The 24,566-nt window shown below is 39.2% G+C and overlaps 1 protein-coding gene across 1 annotated transcript; it reads left to right on the forward strand.

Moving 5' to 3' along the window:
- The first annotated feature begins 1,567 nt into the window (after positions 1-1,567).
- dync1i1 (dynein, cytoplasmic 1, intermediate chain 1) lies at positions 1,568-22,421 on the forward strand. Its single transcript, XM_062991946.1, has 17 exons — positions 1,568-1,816; positions 4,334-4,452; positions 4,572-4,686; positions 7,403-7,493; positions 9,512-9,571; positions 9,655-9,770; positions 10,349-10,438; positions 10,520-10,682; positions 12,000-12,099; positions 15,396-15,521; positions 15,968-16,114; positions 17,440-17,553; positions 19,129-19,262; positions 19,347-19,491; positions 20,112-20,252; positions 21,957-22,082; positions 22,270-22,421. The coding sequence occupies exons 2-17, from the start codon at positions 4,345-4,347 to the stop codon at positions 22,375-22,377; spliced, it is 1,884 nt and encodes a 627-aa protein (XP_062848016.1). The 5' UTR covers positions 1,568-1,816; positions 4,334-4,344; the 3' UTR covers positions 22,378-22,421.
- Positions 22,422-24,566: the final 2,145 nt, after the last annotated feature.

Here is a 24,566-nt window from a genome sequence, read left to right on the forward strand (position 1 = left end):
GTAATTCAATGTGACTAGATTGGGAGAAAAGGGAACAATGCAGAAATAGACCACTTCTGCTGGGATCCAGGCTTTGAATCGGGCATCTTTCTGTCATCTACATACAGACATGATCCGCTATGTCTAATAAGGGATGGATGGCTGAGGCCCTGTGATGTAGTGGTGCTCTTCGGAGTGTGTTACTGCATTGCACCAGTGATTTGGGGGAAGCCTGGCCCACGAATACCCTGACCAGAAAAAGCGGTGGAAAACTTAATGAATAACCATTCATATTGCAAATGCAAAAAAAATTTAAGCAGTGGTTTAAGTGGTAACTCAGCTGTTCAGGTGTTCCTGCTGCCACTGTTACCACCCAGCTTTTACAGTTACCACTGTTGTGTCAGCCGTACATATGCCATTCTTGCTTTACTGTCCCAATGTTTTTTGGAATGTGTTGGAGGCCTGAAATGCAGGAATAGATGTTTATTAATAAATGAAATGAAGTTGACCAGACAAAAACATGAAATATCTCAGGTTCATCCTGTCTGCAATCAAATAAAAGTCAAAGTAAATGTAAGAAACTTTTTTTGATTTGGGGTTGTAAACGGGTATGCATGAAAAACTGTTTTTGTGCAAATTGCACCAGGTTTCAATATAAAACCATTCCACTGATTGCAAGGATTTTACTGAAGAGAGCAGAAATGAGAGTAGAAGTAAAGTAGTTTTCTGAACCTCTCAGGGACAAAATGATTAGGCAACAGTAAAATGGGAAAAGCTCCAACACCATAACAAACACCTTCTTCAGCACAGTAAAGTTTTAAGTGGCAGTTGTGCATGTAACTCTGTATTGTAGTGCTTGACAAAGATTTGCCAAAGTAATCCCTCACCCATGTGGTTATATCAGCTATTGTTGAGTGGCGGTTCTTGTTGCAGTGCCGTCTGAGGGATTGAAGATTACAGGCGTTCAGCTTAAGCTTGCACCCTTGGCCTTTATGCACTGAAACACTGAAATTTAATGATATTATGCACTGTAGAGGGAGAAATATGCAAAACCCTTCCAATCTTTCTTTGAGGTTCATTGTTTTTAAACATTTCAATAATTTTCTCATGCATTTGTTGACAAACTGGAGATCCTCTGATCATCTTTGCTCATCAAAGACTCAGCCTTTCCTGGATGCTGCCAAACCATGATTACAATCACCTGTTGACATTACCTGATGAAAATAGCATCAGTTTAGTTTTTTGCACCTCAGTACTAGCTCTAAATTGCCCTCGTCCCAACTTTTTTGGAATGTGTTGCAGGCCTGAAATGCAGGAATGGATGTTTATTAATAAATGAAATGAGGTTGAGCAGATAAAACATGAAATATCTCAGGTTCATCAGGTCAAAGTAAATGTAAGGAACACTCCATTTTATTTTATTTGCATTTTTCATACTGTCCCAACTTTTTCTGATTTGGGTTTGTATTTAAATATAAAAACAAAAGTGGCTTTTTGCAAATGTGTATGTGTGTGTATGAAAGAGAAATATAATCAGAAAGTGTTTGGTTGTTGCTGTGCGTCTAACCGAACGGCCACTTCCGGTCTTGATCAGGATGCTGCTGATGCTGATGCTGAATTTTCTAAGGCGTAACAAAAGGTTCAGTTTACAACGCCTCCCTTGCTCCCTTTTTATGCGCCCTACGTAGTTAGCTTCTGCCCCTTTATAGCGTACTATTTAGTAATTGGCGAGTCGTTTGGGATTATACCTGGGGGTTTTTTGTCATTTATTTAAGGGCCAGTCTCTATCAACCACGAAAAACGCTGATCACAACGTGCATAAAGGAAGAAAACAAAGGTACAGTTTACATGAATGTTAATGTTTTATTGTTTTTATTCTCTTGTATATGTGTTTTTATTTAAGTCTGTTTTAATATCCAGTGTTTCACTGTGTCGGCTCGAGTAAAGCAGCTAAATTCTCCTTTGTATTGTCTTTATAATTCGTAAAACATTATAATAAACCGGCGACTTTAAATAAAACGACTATGAAATTGCCGTTACAATGAAATGTTGAAATGTTTTAGCAGTGTTTGTCTTTAATCTTTCGTCGATGGAAACAGATTACTCCCTATGTATATGTATTGTGAACACGGCATCATCTTTGGTCAATAGGAACAGACAAACTTTGTTTTATAATAATGATTATTAATATATTAGATTAGATTAGATTAGATTCAACTTTATTGTCATTACACATACAAGTACAAGGCAACGAAATGCAGTTTAGCATCTAACCAGAAGTGCACTAAGCAGAAAGTGCAGGATATACAGTATTTATGATATATACATTATTTACAGTGGGTAAATAGCAGTGGTATGAACAGGATCTATAATCTATACTATAAACAAGATATGTAGCTAAAAACAATATACATATTAAGGTGCAGATTAATATGAAGGTGCTATGCAGGTTAAAGTGATTAAGGTGCTATGGACACGATCAAGGAATGAGTACGTAAAAACATTACGTACTCATTCATACCAGGCATTCATACCTATCATTCATAATAGGCTAACAACAATAGTATTAATACATGTTTAACCCATAATAAATGACATGGAACTTTTAAAATGGGATATACACTTTGTTAGCCCCCTTTATGCTGTTTTTCAATGGTCAGGACCCCCACAGGACGATTCTCAGCACTGCAGTGACACTGACATGTTGGTGGTGTGTTAGTGTGTGTTGTGCTGGTATGAATGGATCAGACACAGCAGTGCTGCTGGAATTTTTAAACACCGTATCCACTCACTGTCCACTCTATTAGACTCTTCAACCTAGTTGAAGTAGTCCTTGTAGATGTAAAGTCAAAGACGATCGCTCATCTATTGCTGCTGTTTGAGTTGGTCATCATATGGACCTTCATCAATGGTCACAGGACGCTGCCCACGGGGCGCTGTTGGCTGGATATTTTTTTGGTCGGTGGACTTTTCTCAGTCCAGCAGTGACAGTAAGGTGTTTAAAAACTCCAGCAGCACTGCTGTGTCTGATCCATTCATACCAGCACAACACACACTAACACACACCCACCATGTCATTGTCACTGCAGTGCTGAGAATCATCCACCACCCAAATAATACCTGCTCTGTGGTGGTCCTGTGGTGGTCCTGACCATTGAAGAACAGCATGAAGGAGGGCTAACAAAGCATGCAGCGAAACAGATGGAGTACAGTCAGTAGTTGTAGAACTACAAAGTGCTTCTATATGGTAAGTGGAGCTGATAAAATGGACAGTGAGTGTAGAAGCAAAGAGGTGGTTTTAATGTTATGGTTGATCGGTGTATGTCAGGGACTATAAAATCAGAGACCATGGGACAATCTGGCAGTCATGCAACCTCTGTAAAATAGCTTCATGACTATCCTTGTTGCTCTGTCATAGAATGACATGTTTTTGGTCCATGTTTTTGGTTTTTCTGTCCAGTTAGAGGTGCCCCGATAGTCTACATTGTTATCATTGTCAAAGGAAAAAGTAAAGAAATGTCAACAGTTTAGCTGTGAGGCTTAATGAGGAGAATCCTACAGAAAGGAAAATATGTCATCGTTGATTGCCACACTCACCACTAAAATGCCTCTAGAGTTAACAACCGTATAAGTTGTTTGACAGTACCCAAACACTCACCCGAAGTCTGATATCATCACAAGCAAGCACATTCTCTGGAGTGGTTTTTATATTTTACCATCTGACCATCAAATAAATATGCTGCCTGCCTGAATGCATTAAATGGAACAAACATCATATTGCAGTAGCTTTTTCCATTCTACTGTAGCTCAATCAGTTTGTTCCTTACAGCTTGAGGCAGCTACTTCTCCTGTACTAACATTTCTGCTCGACCCAACTAGTGAAAACGTTTTATAGTAAAACCAGGTGCAGTTAGCACAAGATTTTTTAGACATCCAAAACGTGATTAATTTATATATATATATATATATATATATATATATATATATATATATATATACAGTATATATATATATATATAAAAGACCCCATCCGGCTTAGTCCCACCCATATGAACAACAGGCTAATTGTTGTTCATGTGGCCGCTCATCCTCAGCCGGCAAGGCAGAGCTGAGATTCGCTACGGTGTATTTGAGATCCCAGCTCTGGTTCCAGCGTGTGTTTTTACCGCTGCGCCACCTGAGCGGCAAACTTGATAAATTTTTTTACTTAACCTATTCATTTATACATTTTTAAGATCAAAGCAAAAGTGGTTGCATACTGTTCTCATCCCCTTTTACCAATGTGTGTGTGTATGAGAGAGAGAGGAGCTTTTAATCTTGTAATTACTAACCTTTGTATGTTTTGTGTAAACAGTATATCTCAAGATGTCTGACAGAGGCGACCTGAAAGCTGAACTTGAGCGCAAAAAACAGCGTCTTGCCCAGATTCGAGAGGAAAAGAAAAGAAAGGAGGAGGAGAGAAAAAAGAAAGAGGTGCTAAAAATCGCATTCAATAAATAAACTTTTTTCTAAAAGATCATTTTTAAGTCAATGATCCGGTCTTTTAGATGTCTTTCTTTGTTGAAATTTTGCTTGTTTTCTACATGGTACAGTCAGAGGTACAGCAAAAAGCAGAGAATACATCAGAAGAGTCCGATCTTGACCGGAAAAGAAAAGAGACAGAGGCTCTTCTGCAGAGCATCGGAATTTCACCAGAACCACCTTTAGGTATTTTACTTGTTTTGAAGATGTGTGCATTTATACATGAGAAAACATTGTGTATTGTGAATTTTTTAGTTCTAATTTATGCATGGTAAACTTTACTATATAAGTTCAATAACTGCAGCCTTACAGTGGTGCACACACAGAATATTAGGTTTATTGGACAAATGACACCCACTTCAACTGGACCTTTTATTTTCTTCTGTATTTTTGCATTTCAATCATGTGCAAAACATTTGATAATATTTGACAATCTGCTATCAACTGTATAAGAAGGTACAATCTACTTATTTAAAGTGGCCAAAAGAATGTGGTCACTTGACCATGGGCTTGGTTGACATCCTATTCTAAAACCATAAGCATAAATATGGAGTTTAACCAATTTAAAACAAGAAATCACACCTATCCAGTGCATGATGAACTTATCACAAAGAGTCCAACATAATATCAGGTCAATCTCTGATAACCTAGGTCTAGTGGTTAGTTTTTGGAAACATTGACAATTTAAGTGCGATTAAGTTAAGATTTCTATGTTAACCAACAGTACAGCAGGAATGTCTCTGATGGTGGAACAGCCTCAGGCTCACAGCACTGCTGCAGGACCTCAGATGTGATCTGATTAAACATATGGTTACTGGAAAGGGTTTGGTTATAGAAGTACTGTCCTGAATTTTTTAACTATGTAAAGACAGTTACATTTGGTTCAGGAAAGAGTCAGTATTACATTTTTGGTAACCCACCACGTCCGTCGGTTCTGCTACAAAAGAGCCAGTTAAATTAATACATTCTTTACAGGAAACAAACCCTTTACAGGAATTGCTTGCTCTCCCTGTATTTGGGTTTCCTGTGGGAGCTCCGGTTTCCTCCCACAGTCCATAGACATGTCAGTTAGGTGAATTGGAGATACTAAATTGCCTGTGCTGGTGTTTGACACTGAACTTGAACTGATGAATCATGTGTAACCTGTAACTACCTGTCTGGTCATGAATGTAACCAAAGTGTAAAATATGATGATATAGCAGTGCCTCAATCAGTTTAGAGTTTATACAGACATGTCAAAGTGTGTTGGCCAAAGCCCTGTGATGGATTTGTGCCCTGTCCAGGAAATTCTTGCCTTGCACCCAGCGCCGCGACCCTAACCAGAATAAGGCGGTTAATGAAACGCTTAATTGTTTCAAAGCTCTAAAGAAAGGTTGGTAAGACAGCCAATACCATAGTTAGGGTCAAAACATTGCGTCACATTGGTCATATTAGATACCCTTTCTGATGCAACTTTCCTCATTTTATCTGGGTTTGGCACAAGCACTAAAAGCGTACTGATGCTGCACCACTAAGCACCCTACAAGTTTGATTGTTCTTTTCAGTGATGTGACATAGGCTGACTGGTTAACACTATGCCATGATCATGCCTGTAAAGGGTCATGATGCCATTTCTAAGGCTTTGGGACACCTGCAAACTACAGCATTGATTTCAATGACTGTTTATTGTAAATGGGGAAAACTTGCAACAGTGCTAAGTCTTTCCAAATGGGGCTGTGTGGCAGTAATTAAATAATCATTAAAATAAATTTCCCCATGTTCTTCTTGTCTCATATTAAATTTCTTATGAGAACCTGAAACTTTCTATTAAGACATACATCAATCAGGCAAAACATTAAGACCACTTGCCTAATTTATTGTTAAAACAGCATTGACTTACCGAGATCTGTAGGAGTCCTGTGGTAGTCCATCTGGTAACAGGACATTATCAGCAGGTCCTTCAGTTTTATGCAATGCAAGATAGATCATCCTATAGTGCATCCTGGTGAAATCTGTTCCACAGGTAAAAAGTGCATGCATGGCCAGCCATCCACATAATCTTGGAGAAAGCAGGATTTACCATCAGTATATGATCATCAACCTCCTTTTATTGCTTCGATATCCAGTTTTGACCATTACATGCTTAAGTGTTAGGAAAAAGGCATTGCTGGGGTGCTCAGGTGGCACAGCGGTAAAATATGCTAACACACCAGAGCTGACATTTCAAACTCATCGGTTTGAATCTCAGCGCTGTTGTCCAACATGCTGGGCACCTACACTATAACGATTAATAATAACGATTGGCTTGTTGTTAAGGGAAGGGTGCCGGAGAGGATTCCTCATAAATTATGCATTTACAACCTCTGCTGGCTGATTGCACCTGCACAGAGAAAAGGGATAATGTGTGATCATGGTGTGTCTCTCCGTACACAAAGCTGATCCACATATGAACTCGCCTTGGGCAGGTGTGAAGATGCAGCCGGGTACTGCTCACGTGTCGGAGGAGTCGTGTGTTAGTCACGGCTCTCCTCAGTCAATGCAATCGGGTAATTGGACGACTAGATTGGGAGAAAATTGGGGGGAAAATGCAAAAAAAATAAAAAAAATAAATTGCCATGCACATTTGTAGGGGGTGGTCCTAATGGTTTAGCTCATCAGTGTATATGCAAAAATACAGGAAATCAGGAAGGGGGACATTTGTTTTCCACCGCTTTGTATACAAGTGCATTCTCAAAGTGTATCAGAAAATAATAATTCTTTGACAATTTCTCCCTTTGTTTCCTTTTTAATTCTTTCTTTTCTCTTTGCTTTAACCATTTTGATTCATCATGTTGATTTTGCTTTGGCTCTTTCTGCCTGTGCTGGTCCTCAGTACAGCCGCTGCAGCCTTTAACATGGGATACCTGTTATTTTCATTATTTAGTCCCAACCCCTATGTCTCCCTCTTCGCTATCAGTGAGCACGTCCAGTGAGGCCGGGAGCCAGGAGTCAGTGAATGGAGGCGGTATGACCAGGTACGAAACCCAAAGTATACAAGTATGTCTTTCACAATTTTTTAAACACAGGAAGTGAGGTCATATTGTGAGATTTTGGTGCAGTTCTGGTGTATTTTACTACTAGTCACTACTATGCTTCAGATACACTACATGGCCTAAAAGTGCAAACCACATTTGCAGATAAGCTGGACCATTTAGTAAAATGCAGTAATCTGTGATTTGTTTATTCTCTTGAACCTTCATCAAACCAAGAAAATAGGACATTTCAAATGTTTCAATTTACCAAATTCATTGTATTTTAGAAATACAGTAGACCCTTGACTTACGAATTTAATTGGTTTCAAAGGACTGTTCTTAAGTCAAAATGTTTGTTAGTTAAACCTATTTTTCCCATAAGAAATCATGTAAACAGAATTAATCCATACCAGACCTCCCAAACCCCCCCCCCCCCCACCTAACCTTTCTAATGTCTTAAAAGGTCTTTTTGTTATAAATACGTAATAAGTATATTTTCCCTTAAATCTTAAATTATAGAATAGACATTACTGTAATAAACAATAATAAACAACAATACACAGTAGTAGTACTGTACTGTACATAAAGACACATCACATTTCAGTACAGTATGTGTTCTGTACCATACACCATAATAAATTTCCTTCTTTTTTTATAAAATGTATCTACCAGAAACAACAATAACTCTCATATTTCTCTATTATTTCCTTCTTTATTTCAATAATGTTGTATTTTGTAGGTGTAATTGCACTAAAGAATGAATACTTTACTGAGCCGAATTCCTTCTTTTCTCTTACTTACTGTCCCCTCTGTCTGATACACAGTGACATCTACTGGCAGGTGTAATTATACAACAACAAATAGTGATTTGTTAATTTTCTTGCCACTGCACTTTCTCTGCACCTTCTCTGGGGACATTTTAATATTGAAGCGTGTGTATGTTATGGCAGGATTTGTTTTTTATGTGACTACATAATTGGGACATACAGTGGTGCACAACAGTAGCCAGTCTTATTAATATGTAGGGGGCAGAACAGTGGCTAAGTGGGTAGCACTGCCGCCTCACAGCAAGAAGGTGTCATTTCTGTGTGGAGTTTCCCCGTGTCTGTGTGGGTTTCCTCTGGGAGCTCCGGTCTCCTCCCACAGTCCAAAGACATGCAAGTGAGGTAAATTGGAGAAAATTGTCCATGACTGTGTTTGACATTAAACTTGAACTGATGAACAGGTATAAAAGAGTCACCCAAGTTCCAGCTGATTCAGATTTGAGTTTTGATCCCAAGGTTCTTACAGAGCGTTGATAACCCCACCCCTTAGTCCGGTCTTTCCTACCCAGCAGACTGGAGGCCAATTTTGTCTGCTGCAGGTATTAGTCAATTGTGCCTGTTAGTGAGGCACCCAGCCAACCTTTAATAATTAAGCAGGGATTTTTTTAGTAAGCCCACAACAAACGTATAAAAGAACACAAAGAAGCATGTGCTACAACTATTACAATATAACAATACTTGATTTGGTACAGTTTTTATTCCTGATGACCTTAATGATGCAACCCTCCTATTTAACAGTGCTTGGTACCAACATTAAGGGTGCAATTATTTAAGCTCGCTCCCCCCAGTTGCTAGGTTCACACAATACCATGCACCTTCTGTATTTATGAGCCCAGCCTTGGGTTTAAACCCCTGGAAGTCTTACATTTACACCACACAAGAAAAAAAATGATTTTATGTTTTTAATTTGACACTTTGGTTGCTTTATATTACATTCTCAACAACTAAACCTTTTTTTACACCTCTTAATGAGCAAAGCAGATATAAGTAAGCAGGAAAGTCAAAAGTATGTTGATTTTTTATGTGTTTTCTACCTGAACCGGGTCTCCTTGTTCTTGGATGGCACCATTGTATTTATCTGTGAGTTAGACAGTGAAATTTACTGAATTCGATTCCATTCTAAACTGCTTTATTGACTAATCATGTATCTTCTTCTCTCTTGTACACCTGTATGTCAAATTGTACATGTGTGTTCAGGACATTGCAGTGGGATACAGACCCCTCAGCTCTTCAGCTCCTAGAAGACTGCGAGCATGGGTGAGAATTCAGGTTATAGTTTGTATATCCCAATACGAATAGGATAGAAGGTCTGTTGAAATTCCTGCTGTTCTCTTCTGTAGTTGCAGGATGCGGAGACTTGGAGCATCAAAGATTGTTCAGGTTGATTACATGCCCAAGGAACTTGTGACATACTGTAAAGAGACCCAGACTCCTGTAGCACTAGATCACTCTGAAGGTAAAGCTTAAGAAATGGTCAGCATCCATATGCATGTGAAATGTTAATTAAACATTCCAATAAACATCCTCACTTACTTTCTAAGCTGGTCGCAAGGCACACAGAAACACCGTGGACAGGGTGCCAGTCTATCGCAGGGTAGACATACAAACACATTCACCTTAACCCACATACACACACACATCTAAGGCCAATATTAGAATCTTCAATTTGCCTGCCTGCATGTCTATTAACTGTGGGAGGAAACTGGAGCGTCCGGAGGAAAGCCACTCAGATACAGAGAGAACATGCAAACTCCACAGAGAAAGGACCCATACCACTGCACCTAGGAATCAAACCCAGGGGCTTCTATGGGACAAATATATATATTGTGGCAAAGGCTTTTAATTCCACCTTAGTGATTTATAAAGCTATAGCTTTTGACATCTCTCTGGAAATTTCTGCTATTCTATACTTTTACTTAAAGAAAGATTGAAAATGTTCTTTTTTTTATTGCATTACAAAACTCCCAACTTTTAAATATGCACTGTTTTTGATCTTCAGTTTTAGATCTTCTAAAATGACTCTTATTTTTACAGAAGAAGAAGAGGATGAGGAGATCCCATCAGACAAACCTAAACTGGATTCAGATGAACATCAGGAAGAACAAACTCAGGAGACCAAGCAGGGTAGGAATGACCTTTTAATCCAATACTGTTTAGTTTTATAATAAGAAACAGTGTTATGACAAATGCAGTATTGTTTCGTAGATCATCCTAGAGAGCTCACAGAGGAGGAGAAGCAGCAAGTCGTTCACTCTGAGGATTTCCTGCTGTTCTTCGACCGTAGCATTCGGGTGATGGAGCGGGCACTAGCTGAGGACTCTGATATATTTTTTGACTACAGTGGGCGTGACATGGAGGAGAGAGAAGGGTCAGGACATTGCTTGTTAGAATTGCTATATATACTATATCGCCTGCAGTATGTGGACATCTGACCTTGAGCTTGAAACCAAGGGAATTAATATCTGCATTCACTTCTCCATGACTTCTTTTACACTACACACAAGATTTTGTGTTTTGAATTTGAATTGGTGAGGTCAGGCACTGTTGTTGGATTAGAAAACCTGGGCAGCTCCGGTGGCTCAGCGGTAAAAACATACGCTGGAACCAGAGCTGGGATCTCGAATACATCAGCCACATGAACAACGATTGGCCTGTTGTTTAGATATGGATGGGATTAAGCCAGATGGGGTCTCTCTCTCATAACTAATGCAATTACAACCTCTGCTGGCTGATTGATGGCGCCTGCACAGAGATGAGAAAACAGTGCTCTCAGGGTGTGTCTCTCCGTACACAGTGCTGAGCTGCACTGCACTCGTCAAAGTGTAGGTAATAAGATGCATAAGGCATGCTGCCCACGTGTCGGAGGGGGGTGTGGGTTAGCTTCGTTCTCCTCAATCAGAGCAGGGATCGGCATTGGTGGAGAGGAAGCATGACACAATCTGGCAATTGGACGTGTTAAAAAAGGGAGACAAAGGGGAGAAAATGCATAAACAAAATATTTTTTTTAAAAACATTCGCAATCAAGGTTCCAGTTCCTCTCAAGGTGTTCAGTATTGTTGAGGTCAGGATGACCATGACTTTCTGGTCCTTGCTTTGTGCACAGGGGCACAGTCATACTGAAACAGGAAATTACCTTTTCACTAGATTTTTGAATAAATTTAGGCTTGGTCACTGATGTTCTAGATTGAGGCCTGACATATAGATAACAATCTTATGGATGCTAAAGGTGTTGGATAAGCTTACAGTCAGGGCTTTGAGCAGGTCCTTCTAAAACTACTTGTAAGCTGTTTTATAGACAAAGCTTTGTGCCGGGGCAATGTCTTGCTGAAACAGGAGAAGCTTAACCCAAAGTTGTGCTAACATTGCTTCCAAAAGCCATTTATAACTCTGTAGGCATGTTAAAATGAAGAAAAAACTAAACAAATGATTTGTATGTGCTTTTTAATTGCTAGTCTTGTTTTCTGAGCTTGTGCGGCCTAGATTTTCTCTTTTCTTGTAAAGAGCATTTGAGAGTGGTGACATCCATGACAGTGTCATATTAAAAGTCATTGAGGTATTTAACATAACCCATTCTATTAAGATGCAAGCTTTTCTATTTAGAATAGGTGTCCACATACTTTCGGTAATGTAGTGTCATTAAATGTCTTTACATTGAACTAATACTGACTTAATTTTTGCTTATTAGGGACACACAGGCAGGATTAAATCTGTCCTTTAGCCGTCAGTTCTATGATGAGCAGTGGGCAAAACATCGAGTCGTCACCTGTCTGGATTGGTCACCGCAGGTAAGCAAGCAATTTAATCTACAACCCCAAATCATTAAAAAGTTTGGACAGTATAAAAAATGCACATTTCAAAAAACACACATTTTCTTAAATTCACTTTGACTTTAATTTTATTGCATACAGTATGAACCCAAGATTTTTCATGATTTGTCTGGTTAACTTCATTGCTTTTGTTAATATACATCCATTCACGTATTTCAGGCCTGCAACACATTCCAAACAATAGAATGGGCTGGTAATTAGGTAAAAAAATATATATATATATATACAGGTCCTTCTCAAAAAATTAGCATATTGTGATGAAGTTCATTATTTTCCATAATGTAATGATAAAAATTAAACTTTCATATATTTTAGATTCATTGCACACCAACTGAAATATTTCAGGTCTTTTATTGTTTTAATACTGATGATTTTGGCATACAGCTCATGAAAACCCAAAATTCCTATCTAAAAAAATTAGCATATTTCATCCGACCAATAAAAGAAAAGTGTTTTTAATACAAAAAAAGTCAACCTTCAAATAATTATGTTCAGTTATGCACTCAATACTTGGTCGGGAATCCTTTTGCAGAAATGACTGCTTCAATGCGGCGTGGCATGGAGGCAATCAGCCTGTGGCACTGCTGAGGTGTTATGGAGGCCCAGGATGCTTCGATAGCGGCCTTAAGCTCATCCAGAGTGTTGGGTCTTGTGTCTCTCAACTTTCTCTTCACAATATCCCACAGATTCTCTATGGGGTTCAGGTCAGGAGAGTTGGCAGGCCAATTGAGCACAGTAATACCATGGTCAGTAAACCATTCACCAGTGGTTTTGGCACTGTGAGCAGGTGCCAGGTCGTGCTGAAAAATGAAATCTTCATCTCCATAACGCTTTTCAGCAGATGGAAGCATGAAGTGCTCCAAAATCTCCTGATAGCTAGCTGCATTGACCCTGCCCTTGATAAAACACATTGGACCAACACCAGCAGCTGACATGGCACCCCAGACCATCACTGACTGTGGGTACTTGACACTGGACTTCAGGCATTTTGGCATTTCCTTCTCCCCAGTCTTCCTCCAGACTCTGGCACCTTGATTTCCGAAAACAGTACTTTGGACCACTGAGCAACAGTCCAGTGCTGCTTCTCTGTAGCCCAGGTCAGGCGCTTCTGCCGCTGTTTCTGGTTCAAAAGTGGCTTGACCTGGGGAATGCGGCACCTGTAGCCCATTTCCTGCACACGCCTGTGCACGGTGGCTCTGGATGTTTCTACTCCAGACTCAGTCCACTGCTTCCGCAGGTCCCCCAAGGTCTGGAATCGGCCCTTCTCCACAATCTTCCTCAGGGTCCGGTCACCTCTTCTCGTTGTGCAGCGTTTTCTGCCACACTTTTTCCTTCCCACAGACTTCCCACTGAGGTGCCTTGATACAGCACTCTGGGAACAGCCTATTCGTTCAGAAATTTCTTTCTGTGTCTTACCCTCTTGCTTGAGGGTGTCAATGATGGCCTTCTGGACAGCAGTCAGGTCGGCAGTCTTACCCATGATTGCAGTTTTGAGTAATGAACCAGGCTGGGAGTTTTTAAAAGCCTCAGGAATCTTTTGCAGGTGTTTAGAGTTAATTCGTTGATTCAGATGATTAGGTTAATAGCTCGTTTAGAGAACCTTTTCATGATATGCTAATTTTTTGAGATAGGAATTTTGGGTTTTCATGAGCTGTATGCCAAAATCATCAGTATTAAAACAATAAAAGACTGAAATATTTCAGTTGGTGTGCAATGAATCTAAAATATATGAAAGTTTAATTTTTATCATTACATTATGGAAAATAATAAACTTTATCACAATATGCTAATTTTTTGAGAAGGATCTGTATATGATTTTGGCGCCCAGGCGGCGCAGAGAGATATATCGCTAGAACACCATTGCCAAGATTCTGAATACCCCGGTTAGAATCTCAGCTCTGCTACCGGTTGACTGAGCGACATCTAGTGGGCACAATTGGCAGTGCCTGCAGCAGACACAAAATTGGCCACTGTGTCTGCTGGGTAGGGGAAATGACCAGACTAAGTGGGTGGGGTCTTCACACATTGTGCAAGGACCCTGGTTAGCAGAGAGAGGTGTCTGTGCAGAAGCACGGGCGTAAAGAAGGGGTCCACTAGGACTGTGCACGCATTCCTGGCAGGTGAGCAGTAAATATACCCTCCTCAAACGAAGGATCCACAGCAGCAGAACGCAAATTGACCACGCAAAATGGGGAGAAAAAGGGAGAAAATGCATAATTAAATTTAAAAAAATTATGTAATTTTAAGTGATGCTAACAGGTGATTGTATAATAATTTGGAACAAAAGCAGTAACCACTTAAGTCTGAGTCTTTAAGGATAGATTCTCCAGTTTGTCAACAAATGCATGTGAAAATATATGGAGTGTTCTTCTCGTTAGTAGACACAGTTACATCACTGAATCTATAAATGTAATAACACCACTTTACAAAGTAAAAGCCATATATCAACACCAGCCAAAAATGCCAGCTGTCTCAAGCTCATCTGATGAGGTCTGACAAGTTCACGTTTTGATTTCGAAATTGATTTGGAAAAGGACTATGCAGATTGTTACCAATGCAAAGTTTATTTGTCAGAGTCTGTCTTGGTATGACTGTGTTAGTGCCAATAACAGGGGTAACTTGGGGTAATCTGTGAAAGTGCCATTGATACTGAGGTGTACATAACGCATTTTGGAACAACATATGATGCCTTCTAGTTTGTCTTCTTTAAGGACATCCATTTGCTAAAAAAGATTTTCAAATTTACATTTTTCTTACTGTCCCAACTCCCATCGGTGTCATTAAAACCACTGTCATTCTTTCACACAGCCAGATACTAACAACAGATTTATAGTAAACCCTGTTTGTCAATTAAACTTAATGCTTTTGCATCTGTTTTAAAACTATGGGTGGTTAGGTGGTTGTTTCACTAAATATTCTATTTAAAAAACTAGAACAACTCTAATACAATTCTAAAAATTGGATCAATGCCTTCACAGTGTCTGTATAAACCAAAACTCTATTCTCTTTACTTCTATATAACCGGTAGATCATTGACCTTCTAGTTTATGCCACTAAATTGATTGTTATTTACAAACACCATAACGTCATTGGTCCAGATTTCTCTGTCTGTTTCTTGCAAATATTCGAAGAAACCTAATGCCTTTTCTCATTAAACAACATTTACTGATAATAAAAAATTAGTCAACTGTGGCTGGCTACTTTCAATTTTCTTTATTTACCAAAGTTCTACAAAATCATATCTCTGTTTTCAGTATTCAGAATTACTGGTGGCTTCATACAATGCCAACGAGGATGCTCCACATGAACCGGATGGTGTTGTGCTTGTCTGGAACATGAAGTTTAAGAAAACGACCCCAGAATACATATTCCACTGCCAGGTCTGTTTTGTTTTGTTTTTTGCTTGTAATGCACATTATGACATTTTAAATACATTAAACTACTAATTTGGTTCTATTTAAACTTATCCATGAAGAAAACTGCCGAATTGTTTGGTTAGATACACTACATGGCCAAAAGTATGTGGACTTCTGACCATGGGCTTGTTGGACAACATTTTCCAAAGCTATGGGCATTAAAATCTGCAATTGGGAAAAGGAAACAAAGACATAACCTAAAATCTTGTGGCAAGCCTTTTCAACAGAGTTAAGGTTACTATAGTCACAAGGCTGTTCCTTAAAAATGTCAATGGTTTTGGAATGGGATGTCCAACAAGCTCAGGGCCATGTGTCCACTAACATTTGTCAATATAGTGTAAATGTTATTAACTAATAATACATACTGTATATGTTGTTTAACTGTCTAAGTCATATCTCTCTTCTTGCAGTCCTCTGTGATGTCAGTGTGCTTTGCACAGTTTCATCCAAACCTAGTGGTTGGGGGGACCTACTCTGGCCAGATAGCACTGTGGGACAATCGAAACCACAGGAGGACTCCGGTCCAAAGGACACCTCTCTCTGCTGCTGCTCATACTGTAAGAATACATGACCGTAATATAGACTATATTAACAATGATTAACAAAAATTTTATATGATGAAATATAAGTAGAATCTTAGCATCAGTCAACAGTTGCAATCAGAAATATTCACTCTCCCCCCTTTATTAGTCTTTATTAGTTATTTATTAGTTAGTTACTATACTGCACACCACTTTTGACCAAGAAGCACAGGAAGGGTCAACTGAAGTATGCCAGAAGAAATTTGTATAGACCTTTAGAGTTATGGGACACAGTTCTATGGAGTGACAAATTAAAACAGGAACTGTTTGGCCCATTTGGATCAGAGGTTTGTCTGGCACAGTAAAGATGAGGCTTATGTTGTGGTGGCCCTTATTATTGGCACCCTTGAATATCAAATACACCACATAAAAAGGATGCTAAATTGAAAGCAATGCCAGGGCACGAATAATGGCACCCTTTGTACAGTTTGAAACCAAGGAAGAAATCTGACAAACCCTCGATTGATTAGAAATTAGACTCACCTGTCCCCACTCTGACAATGCTCACATGTACCTAATTAGCCTATAAATGGTGGCTTTGGTGCTTAAAATAGCCACCAAGGTTTTATTGCCTGTTCCTTGTCCACAATGGCAAAGACAAGAGAGCATGTGTGTTGATAGATCAACCGTTTTGTTGATTGTATTTAAACATGCTATTAAAATATACAAAGTTGGTACATGTTCTCTTATTTCTGAAGATATTGGCTTTTTATACTAAACAATCAAGGGTGACAATAATGTTGACCAGAGGAACACTGTCCCCATGGCCAAGCATAGAGGTGGGTCAGTGGTGATGGGGGATGTTTTTTTCTGACATCATGAATTCACAAAAAAATACAGAGGCATTTGGAGGAGGAATGTTATGCCTTCAGTGCTAAAATCTTAGGTGAGATTTAAAGTAAGCAGATGCAGCCCAAAAAAAACAAAACATCAAATCTCGATGAACCTTAAAGCTTTTACATGAGAAAGATGGTTAAAGATTCCACTAAAGAGGTGTCAAAGGCTTTTTAGCATTTACTAAAATAGCTTATTAGAGGTTACCAAGGCAAAATGATGCTCCACCAAGTACTGAGGCTGGGGGTTAAATAATAGTACAATAATAGTTGTAAAGAGAACTAGATGTTTTTTACTAGTTGTTTTAACTCATAATTCAATTCCATACACATCACCGTAATACCTTTTAAGATGAGTCAGATTGAATATTTCTGATTGCAACTGCAGATGTACCAGCATGCATGATTGATCTACGGTAATTAGTCCTGCGTATGAAAAACATTACATGATCACATTCCTTTCTGCAGCATCCTGTGTACTGTGTAAATGTGGTGGGAACCCAAAACGCCAACAACCTGATCACTGTGTCTACAGATGGCAAGCTATGCTCATGGAGTTTAGACATGCTCTCTCAGCCACAGGTAAACAGACAAACAGTTTAAGTCAGGGATGCTCATACTTTTGTGGTTGAAATTTACTATTTCAGTCAACGGGTCCTCGTGATCTACTTTTTAAAAAGGTTCGCCTCATAATTTTTTTAAATGTGTCTCAGTTGCCTATATTGATATTTAGCATTGAAGGACTGAAATATCACACTAACCTTATTCTGATGATTTGCACTGAATGGTGTCAGCCAGGTTTATGTAGTCTGGACAGTAGCTGGTGATACCAATTCTCAAGCAGCTTCCAAGTGTTCATCAGAAAGCGTGGACGGATATTTAGACTTTTTCATCTGGGAAAAGGCTGATTCACACAAGTAGGTTGATCCAAAAATGCTGTCAAATGTGTGGCACATTTTCCTATGTTTGGATATTTTTCCTCAGCCAGTAAGTTCCAAAATTGTCCAGCAGAGGCGCTTGACTTCATATAAATGTCAGATTGTAGGGTTAATATTTCTGTATATAACATAAGATCTGAATATTCTCCATCAGCTTCTTCCAAATAAGAATGAAACAGCCGTCTTTGCGGTGTTCTTGTCGGAATCGAAGCGTTTTTGGTTTCCTTGTGCTTGGTTGTGCACTCATCTTCACAAACAGTGTAGGTTATAAAAGGAAAAATGCAAAAATGACACAAACTGGCTACTGATGAATGAAAACTCTCTAGATTAGCAGTGCTTTAGGCGGGCTGAGGCATAGCTCTAGTAACAATCTCAGATTAAAGAAACAGTGGCCACATTTCATGTAAATCACACTGACCTGTTTGAATGAGACGCAATCTACCAAATGTGGCCACTGTTTCTTCAATTTGAGATTGTTACCATAGCCCGCCTAAAGCACTGCTAATCTAGAAAGTTTACATACAGATCGACATATTGGGCACCCCTGGTCTAAGTGTGTTGATTAGTAACATAAAAAGGGTTTTGTCCCCCTACTGATATTTCTGTTGTCCTGTAATTAAATACTTTGTCATAATAAAACATTTGGAGCATGAGCAAACACAAAACATTAAAATTAATATAGTAAAACAGTAATTTCATATACTTAAAAAAACATGTATGAACAAAATGTATATCAACAGGTGCAACAACTGCATCAAATAAATTAACATCAGCTGTTTGCATTGATGTGATGAAATTTTGTTCCTTTTTATAGAAATAAATGTGAACAGTGTGGCTAAAGAAATCACTCCTAATAGTTTTAGTAGCATATACGTTGATGACCTTCACACACAAGTACTGGCTTCACACACTGAACATCAAATGCAACTTCACATTAACAAAATCCACAGTGGTCAACATTAAACGGCTGTAAACTATCAATGGAAAGCACAATGGTTGTAACTTCTGTCAAAATGGGGCTTACACCCAGACCCAGAACTGGATGGCACTCCCATCGAATTAAATAATTAACTTTAGACTCTAAACTCACCTTCGTCCCACAACTAAGAAACTAAGAAACCACGTCTGCAGAGGCTAAACATAATAAACGTCCTGCTCAGTTCTTGTACAATTTTGTGCTTGTATAAGAACTCTTATTCACTTATCTTTCTTTTTACAGGAAAGCATGGAGCTGGTCTATAACAAGTCTAAGGTAGTAGCCGTTACTGGAATGGCTTTTCCTTCTGGTGATGTGAATAACTTTGTGGTCGGCAGTGAAGAAGGGACAGTGTACACAGCCTCACGACATGGCAGGTCAGTGTGTTAACAAGCCGTGCCAGATGAAAGATTACTGTACTTAAACCATATTTACACAACTCTGACTTTTTGTGTGTATAGTAAGGCTGGTATCGGGCAGATGTTTGAAGGGCACCAGGGCCCAGTGACTGGTATTAGCTGCCATAATGCTGTGGGCTCTGTTGATTTCTCCCACCTCTTTACTACCTCATCCTTTGACTGGACCGTCAAACTGTGGTCAACTAAAGTAAGAGTTTTATTTTGTTGTGCTGTGTTGTATTTCACCTTTTTTTGTTTGAGAGGCAGGTGTGTTTTAATACTTTATTAAATAAATATGACGATTACATGGCACAGTAGTAAATTACGCTAGCCTACTACTGCTGAGATCCAGGGTTTGAATCCTTACAAATATTATGCACATTTAAAGCAAGACACTCAAACTATGTGGACAACAACTTCTCCCCCAACTTAATAACTGATTGTAGAAACCTTTATTACCTCCTACTTTTAGTAGAAATTCTATATTTCCCAGGATTGTTTGGTAAAAATGAATCCTTTACTGGGCCTTTCGGCTGTGTTTCAGCTAAACTGGCTTCATCCTGGTAAACTGGTTAATCAAGTATCATCAGTATAATCAAGGGCTCACGACTTTCTCTCGTGAGATGTATTCATTGTAGATAAGTTAGTTTCCTAAATTATTTGTTCCTTTGTAACATTGTTCTTTAAATTATTCATATTGACTGGAAAGGGGGCAACTAGAAAGAGGGCAATTATTTTTTCCACAGTACTGTAAGGACTGTACATATTCTTTTTGGTTGGTATATCTAATAGTGTTTAATTCTGGACTTCTTTCTTTCTTTTTCACAGCATAACAAACCACTCTACTCCTTTGAGGACAATGCTGACTATGTCTACGATGTCATGTGGTCTCCTGTGCATCCGGCTTTGTTTGCCACAGTAGATGGAATGGGTCACTTAGATCTCTGGAACCTCAATAATGACACAGAAGTGAGTAGGCTCATGGCTAGCTGTGCTGGACCAGACTTACACCATATGGCGTGGAGAAACTTCACTGGCCTGCACAGAGCCCTGAACTCAGTTCCATTAAACACATTTTGGACATATTAGAACATAGATTGCTAGACTTCCCATCTAATATTAATGCCTAATCTGACACATTCCCTGTTGGCTAATGCTTAGTTCACACTACACAATTTTTGTCCTGATAGATGTGGCAGCTCAGAGGCAAATTGGCGTTCACTCAGGGCTCAAAACTTGGCTCTCGATTGCTATGTGTGAACTGTTTAATGACTAGATCTGAGCGGCTCACCAAGTGCTTGCAGACTCAAGAAAAATATCTAGCATGCTAAATATCTGAACCTGTCGGTGACTCAGAATCATGTAGTGTGAAAAGTGTTGCGATCAGGTTGTAATTGTTATGAACACAAGATACAGAAGGGAGGAGAAGGGGGAGAAGTTGTAAATGTGTGGGGCAGGGGCATAATATAGTTTTCATCAGAATACATTGGCACACACACAAGCTTTACTTTATTTGTCACTTATCATCCACACCAAACCATAATACCAACGTTGCATTGCAAAAAATATTTATTTGACTTCCAACTTTCTCTGCAGAACAGACAATCCCTGCTGGCTGCATAGCCAAATTCACTCCTTCACCCAGATTCATTTATTTTTCCTACTTGCTTTTACGCTACGCATCAGCGCACAAACAGCTTGGATCACTTGCTTCTTGTTGGCGTGCATTTTTGGGCGTGGTATCATTAAACCCCTCATCACTTCTCGCGTGTTTTTGTGACCCCCTATCGCCGATCAGTCATGTAGTGTGAAATACACAACGATTTAAAATACTCTCGATTACAAGAGATCAAGTTGTGTAGTGTGAACTGTACAGCGACCTGAACACCTTGAAAGTTGTGTAGTGTAAACGCATACATGGGCACAAATTCCCACACACAGTCCAAAATATTGCAGAAACCATTCTCAGAAAAGTAAAAACTGTTATAGCCCCAAATTGTGGGGTGAGGTTGGCAACTTCATATTAATGTCCATGTTTCATGGTCAGGTGTCCACATACTTGCCGAGGAGGTGCCGCAGACTAATACACACCTCTGTCGACATGTGTTAAGTTGTGGGCCACTTTTTTTACACCAGCCAGGATTTTTACAGAACCGTACCACGAATCACAACTTTTGGGGTCCCTCGACCAGACAGCAAAAGTCACTGTTGCTGTTGCAGCAGCAATGAGGAGAAACATTATCTGACCTTCCCTCCCTCAGACACGGCCAGTTGTGCCTGTTAAGCAGCCAGCCAGGCTGGTAGCTGTTGCTCAAAAGCTGGGAACCATTTATGGTGGGCAAGCGTATTATATTGCTGTGCCATAAGTCCCAGTTAGTTAAAATACAGTTCATTTTATGTTTTTACCACTGATTTATTCTGGCTTTCCTAGAATCTCTGGTCACAATGCATCAACACACTTCAGATAGGTTGCCAATCCATTGCAGGTTCTCAGCCATCCTTCCCTCAGACATAGTCAGTATTGTCTGTATGTAGACACCCAACCAGCTGATAGCACCACTGGGGATTCAAACCGTTGATACCAGCTATAGTGGGCTAGTGTACTTTACTGCCATGCCACCTGAGTTATGCCGGATATGACATTTTGAATAACAAATCCTTGTTTTTTACCAGGTTCCTACAGCAAGTGTTACAGTGGAGGGCTCTTGTGCTTTGAACCGGGTTAGGTGGTCGTCAGGAGGCCGTGAAATTGCAGCAGGTGATTCGGAGGGTCGAGTGTGGGTCTACGATGTTGGAGAGGTAGGACAGATTTTTAAATAGTATATCCATTGACATACTATGTAATAATTAATTAATTAACTACAATATGTGTTATATTATTAGTCTTCTGAGGTCAAAAGTAGTATACCTGGTTATTCATCAAGTTTCCTGATTGAAACAGATGCGAGATTTGTTCATGTGTTTCTTGTTTTGTGTATTTTAGCAGCTGGCAGTGCCACATTCTGAGGACTGGAGCCGACTTGCCCGTGTTCTTATGGAGATTCGAGCAAATGGAGAAGGAGAAGAGGAAGATGTCCTAGAAGTGACAGGCTAAAAATGTAGCTTTTGTGTAAATTACACATCAGCCATAACATTAAAACCACCTCATTGTTTCTACACTCACTGTCAATTTTATCAGCTTACTTACCATATAGAAGCACTTTGTAGTTCTACAATTACTGACTGTAGTCCATCTATTTCTCTACATACTGTTTTATCCTGCTTTCACTCTGTTTTTCAATGGTCAGTGCCCACACAGGACCACCACAGAGTAGGTATTATTTAGGTGGTGGATCATTCTCAGCACTGCAGTTACAATGACATGGTGGTGGTGTGTTGTGCTGGTATGAGTAGATCAGACACAGCAGCGCTGCCGTGTCCACTCACTGTCCACTCTATTAGACACTCCTACCTTGTAGATGTAAAGTCAGAGACGATCGCTCATCTATTGCTGCTGTTTGAGTTGGTCATCTTCTAGACCTTCATCAGTGGTCACAGGACGCTGCCCACGGGGCGCTGTTGGCTGGATATTTTTGGTTGGTGGACTATTCTCAGTCCAGCAATGACAGTGAGGTGTTTAAAAACTCCCATCAGCACTGCTGTGTCTTATCCACTCATACCAGCACAACACACACTAACACACCACCATGTCAGTGTCACTGCAGTGCTGAGAATGATCCATCACCTAAATAATACCTGCTCTGTAGTGGTCCTGACCATTGAAGAACAGCATGAAGGGGGCTAACAAAGCATGCAGAGAAACAGATGGACTACAGTCAGTAATTGTAAAACTGATAAAATGGTTTTAATGTTATGGCTGATTGTTGTATGTTTTATGGCCAAAACTATGCGGACACCCCTACTAAGTTTGACAGCAACTCCCACTGCACCCACTTTATATATATATATATATATATATATATATATATATATGTACTGTATATATACAGTATATACAGTTATACAAAACAGTGCATTTTAAGGCCTGGCCTTCTAGTTAATATTAATGCCTGACCTTACAATGCTATTTTGACTGAATGGACAGAAATTCCCAAAGACGAACTCCAAAATCTTGTGGCTGAAGCTGTTACAGATTGCTATATTAATGCCCATGGTTTTGGAATGGGATGTCCAGCTAGCTTATGACCAGGTGTCCAGATAGTTTTGTCCAAATTGTGTTCATTCACATTTTTACTTTAATAGTAAAATTAAGCTGTTTAAGTAATGTTGAGTTTAACAATTAGGATCAATTCTAAACAGAACTGTTACTGACCTTCTAATAGCATATTAATCCAATTCCAAAACATAAGACAGCTGGTCAATATAATAAAATCAGACAGCAGTTATTTGCAAATACGTTTTATCTATATTCAGTTAAAACATGCTCCTGTTCGGGATCACCACAGCGGAGCATTCATGTCCATCTTGCCCTGTCCTGAACATCCTCCTCTATCAACCCAACCACCTCCATGTCCTCCTTAATGCATCCATAAACCTCCTCTTTGGTCTTACTCTCCTCCTTCTGCCTGGTGGCTCCAACCTCAGCACCCTTCTCTTGATCTGCACTGCATCTGTGCTGTCCCTCTAATGAACTTGTTTCTAATCCTGTCCATCCTTGAAATTGCATCATCTTTATCTCTGTTACCTCAGTATAAAGTCATGTGTACTGAAGAAACCAATAGTTGTAGTTGAAAAATGGAATTCTCTTCCCATTCTTGCCTGATAAAATGCTTGCAGTTTGGGATCTTCCTAGATGCATACCCTCCTGAGATCCAGAAGAAAAAAGGTTTTGATATTAAATTTGTTTTGATAATTTAAGTATTGTGGTTGAAAGAAACATAGCACAAAATTTAATTTTTCAACCATGTTATTTATTTGTTTTTTATCATCTGTCCTTTGTAGTGAACAGCAGGTCTTGTTTGATTCAATAATGTAATTGGTATAATGTAATGATAGTGTATGAATTTTTGTATATATTTTAATTAAAATTTAATTTCACCTACATTAAAACAGTTTGATAAAGGAAACACATTTAAACACTGAAAATAAACTTTAGTCTTTAAACTGCATTCACTTAAATAGTCACCTAAAGATCACATCACACAGCATTTACAGCATCACACATGGTATAACAGGAAGCTGTTTGTCTTTGAAATGCATAAAAACATGTTACATTTAATAATACATTCCCATCCTGCATGGTGATACATGTACTGCATCCAGCATTTTTGGCAAATGCAGTGC

The sequence above is a fragment of the Trichomycterus rosablanca genome, chromosome 3 (genome assembly GCF_030014385.1).
Source record: "Trichomycterus rosablanca isolate fTriRos1 chromosome 3, fTriRos1.hap1, whole genome shotgun sequence".
In the NCBI taxonomy this organism is placed as follows: domain Eukaryota; kingdom Metazoa; phylum Chordata; class Actinopteri; order Siluriformes; family Trichomycteridae; genus Trichomycterus; species Trichomycterus rosablanca.